Below are 3,737 nucleotides of genomic sequence, written 5' to 3' on the forward strand. Positions count from 1 at the left end.
ACGGTGTTGATATGCTGTCGTCGCAGGACTGTGCGAACATTCCGAGGTCCGGTGGTGTAGACTCGTTCTACGTCGCCCACCAGCTGCTGGAGACGAGTTGCAAGGTCGGATATCAGGGTAGAGTCGACATCGTCGGCAGGAATGCCAGTTTGGGTCATGATTGTACGATTTGTTGTTGATGATACAGTACGAGTCCTAGCTATTCAAGGGAAGGAAAACACATAGTCCTAATCCTATGGTGCCCTTCAAGCGAGGTCTTTATAGAAGCAAAATGAAAACGAGAAATACTCAATCCCTCTCTGTGGAATTGTGATTTGACGATTTAAGTTCGACATCAGATCCGCAGAAAAGAGTTACCAAAAGGTTCCGCGACGGCAGCTCGGCCTTTTGCGAAATTCGGCGGTGGCGGGTCAGTCGGGTTGGCCTATGGAGATGGGCTTTTCGCGACTTGACCAAAAGGTAAACTTATGGGAAAGCTAGTTACTGTAGCTAGGATTGGTTTTTCCCCCTCTCCCCCTTGTATTTCTTTGCTTTCCTTCCTTTTTGGCTCATGTTCGCATTTCCGTCGGACACCTTTCGGGATATAGTGCATAAAGTGCGAATCTTCGGATTCAAGAGGTCGCGAGTCGGTCAGAACGTGGCGCGAAAGCAACAAAAGTGCCCATCACTTTCGCTCTGGTACTCCCCCTTACTTTTAGTATAATATCAGATCAGTATGACACGTTCCGTGGCCCTTTGAGAAAATGCCGCCTGTAAGCTATTTCCACCCCCGCTGAGCAGGTTGTCATCGGTGGGAATTTTGTCAAAACAAAAGACACCAATCCTCTCATAAACGGCCCTGCTGTTAAAGGAGGGCCGCCTCAGAATGAGGCCGGCAACCTCGGCAGCGGGATGCGCAGGTCGACCTCTCCACTCGGTGACGACTGGTAGTAGATCGACATTGATCGTACACCTCGGGACTAACGCTTCATCCAGAAGGATGGTCGGGTCTGAAGCAGAGAGTGCGTCCACTATCATCTCGAGGGACTCTGTCGTAGAATTCGCTTGTCTCGGTTCCACCGCATAGCTCCCATCTTCGTCTGGACTGCCATCTTCATAATCACTCGTAATTTGAAGCTCCACGGGTATCAAGCGGCCACTGACGCGTATTTCCGAGGGATGCGAAGCTTCAGAAGCCACGTCTGAATGAGACTGCGTGATGATCTCTTCGATCCGCAGAAGAAGCTGGCCACATTGGGATGGCCACTTCCAGACGATCTTGGCGTCCAGTGACGCCCAGGACCAGGATGGCGCTCGATAGCCCCTCATACACCGTGGACCATGCTTGGCGGAAGGCCGACCGTTGGCTTGTTGCCTCCCTGGGGTGTACCATAGCAGGCTATGAGCGAGATCGGGGCTGTCCCACAAGCCTGCCAGATATCGTTCCCCGGTCATATCATGGACTTTGTTGGCGAGCCCCTGGATCGCCACTAGTTTGTCCGTAGCATGGGAGAGTTCGCATCTCATATAGTGCTCGACCGCAGTGCTCCAATATTCGTATGCCTTTTTCTGGCGTATCAAGCGATCTACGGGCCTAGGTGGTAGGAGATACGCCTGTAGGGCACCCAACCATGACTTCTGAGAAGGTTCCGGATGGACTTTGCTTTTGGGACTGAGGACTTGTTCACTCTGTCTCCAGGCCTTAGTTCTATGGTTGGAGAGCTCGTCGGGAATGCCAGTAGGATAGGTCTCGCAGGCCTTGTGTTCTCGACAGTCCCAAAATATCTGTTCTCCGAAATGTATTGTGCGTGGACTCAGCAGTCGTTCTTGGAGCACCCAAGCCCTATTGTGGAGAGAGCTACTGAGGAGGCTGTTACACCAGAAGTCGTCGTAGCCGATGATATGGGTGGTGGAACGAGAAGCGCGCTCGGGATCTCGCATCAAAAAGGGCTCTATGATCTCGAGCCGTCTTTTGCCCAGGAATCCAGCTTCCCCAACCTGGTTCAGTGCGGCAATGTTACAGTGTGTTCCAGCATAAATGTCGTCCATAATGTTTGATTGTTCTCGCCAGTCATCCTCAGAATCTTGAATAATACAGAGAGCGTCGATCCACAAGTAATTGATTCCTATCGACCTCGCGACCGCTATGGCATGTCGGAAATTTCCGGGCAAGCTAGATTCGGCGAACCCACGTCTCAAGTCGGTCAAATTGGACGTTTTGAGTTGCGATAACGATCTCTCGGAACTGTTATTCCAGCAATGGCTCAACGTAACGTATTTATTGGGCCCAGTTCCGGGACCGAACTCTTCGAGACGGATGTTGGTGTCGCTGACATTGAGGAGGCGCATCGAGTATTGAGTTGTCGTTCGCCAGTCCTCATTGCAGAGGGAGTGGCCGTGGGTGCACCGGGAGAGCCATGTCCGTATCTGACTTTTGCAGGGTTCGCTGGAAGTATCGTCCTCAAGTTTGAGCTTCACAGGAGTCCTGGATAAGGCTGCCGAGGTCGTTTAGCCAAACATTTAAAGGGTTCTGTCAACGATATACCGCTTTCAGGAAGGATCTTAAAAGCACCCTCGCACTCGATCACCTGTGGCGGTGTCTCATAGCGTGAAAAGCCTGCAGGCAGCTCGATGGTGAACCTTAAGGCCCATCGCCGATGACCGTTGGGGCAGATTTCGTAGAACGTGCGAGAGGATTGTGCACGACTCCGCTCTTGCTTTGGAAACATCTCCAAGAGAGCATTGCAGATATAACATCCCTTCTCTACTGAACTGATGAAGCCGGAGTCGATGGTGTGGTGAGCTCCTCTCCAAGTGTCTACTCGCGCCGGGTAGGCGAACTGCTCGGGTTCGGGGCCATCCCAAGAGCCCGGTGGAGTTCCTATGCGAGCAACGACTCCTTGGCAAGAAGCACACAGTAAAGCACGGGATGCAGAGGTGGATGGATCGTACGGACCTACCCTCATGGTGTTGTTATCGATGTCAGCGTCTGATTCGGTTCCTAGATGCATGAGGATGGGGGGAGCAAGCTGGTGGGATCGCGGTGATGACGTGAAGGTAATCGACGACGGATGTGACTTACCTCCTCCTTTATATTCACTGTGTCAGGCGCTAAATGGGAGCAACTGAGGGAGCACGGGCTTCATCTAAAAGAAGCAACGGTGGGAGCAACCTATATGAGAGTACCTATTTGACAGCCTCCCATATGAGTAAACCTACATTAGAGTAACCTGTGCGATAGCCATCTGTATTCAGTGGCGTCCGCATAGGAGCCCTATGTATGGGAGCGACTTGTATGGCAGCCGTTTAAAGGCCTTTTTACCTACGGGGAGCAAATCGCCGGGATTACTATGTCGAAAACAATCCGAAAACCTACAAGTAGATTAGAATAGTTAGCAGGAATCTAGGAAGCGCCACCACCTCGCGGGAACCTTGGTAGTAACGAAATTGCCGGGACTTTGGTCGGCATTTTGGATATGTCGGTGGGGTGTAGACAGCCAATGGTGTTCTACTTGACCCTCGCCAAGTGGTGGGTTTAGCGACAGCCTTGGTTTGAGCAGAACGGCTTTCAACATACAAGATAGATCGCATCATCAATGCCTGGAGGTTGAAGCCATTCTACCTCAAGAGAAGATTGGATGAAAAGTAAGAAAGTTGTACGTAAGTATTGCCCTAACCTGATTAGGAAGGTTATCCGGCTAGTTTTTACACGCCGGCAAGTCAAACTGCCGTGCGACCGTTCCCACTAGATAGAACAA

The 3,737-nt window shown here is 51.4% G+C and overlaps 1 protein-coding gene across 1 annotated transcript; it reads right to left on the reverse strand.

Annotated features, from left to right (window-relative positions):
- Window positions 1-705: 705 nt before the first annotated feature.
- PV07_12753 (uncharacterized protein) lies at window positions 706-2,945 on the reverse strand (the record flags this gene model as incomplete). Its single annotated transcript, XM_016400315.1, has 2 exons — window positions 706-2,474; window positions 2,525-2,945. The coding sequence occupies 2 exons, from the start codon at window positions 2,943-2,945 to the stop codon at window positions 706-708; spliced, it is 2,190 nt and encodes a 729-aa protein (XP_016242039.1).
- Window positions 2,946-3,737: the final 792 nt, after the last annotated feature.

The sequence above is a fragment of the Cladophialophora immunda genome (assembly GCF_000835495.1).
Source record: "Cladophialophora immunda strain CBS 83496 unplaced genomic scaffold supercont1.118, whole genome shotgun sequence".
NCBI lineage: Eukaryota > Fungi > Ascomycota > Eurotiomycetes > Chaetothyriales > Herpotrichiellaceae > Cladophialophora > Cladophialophora immunda.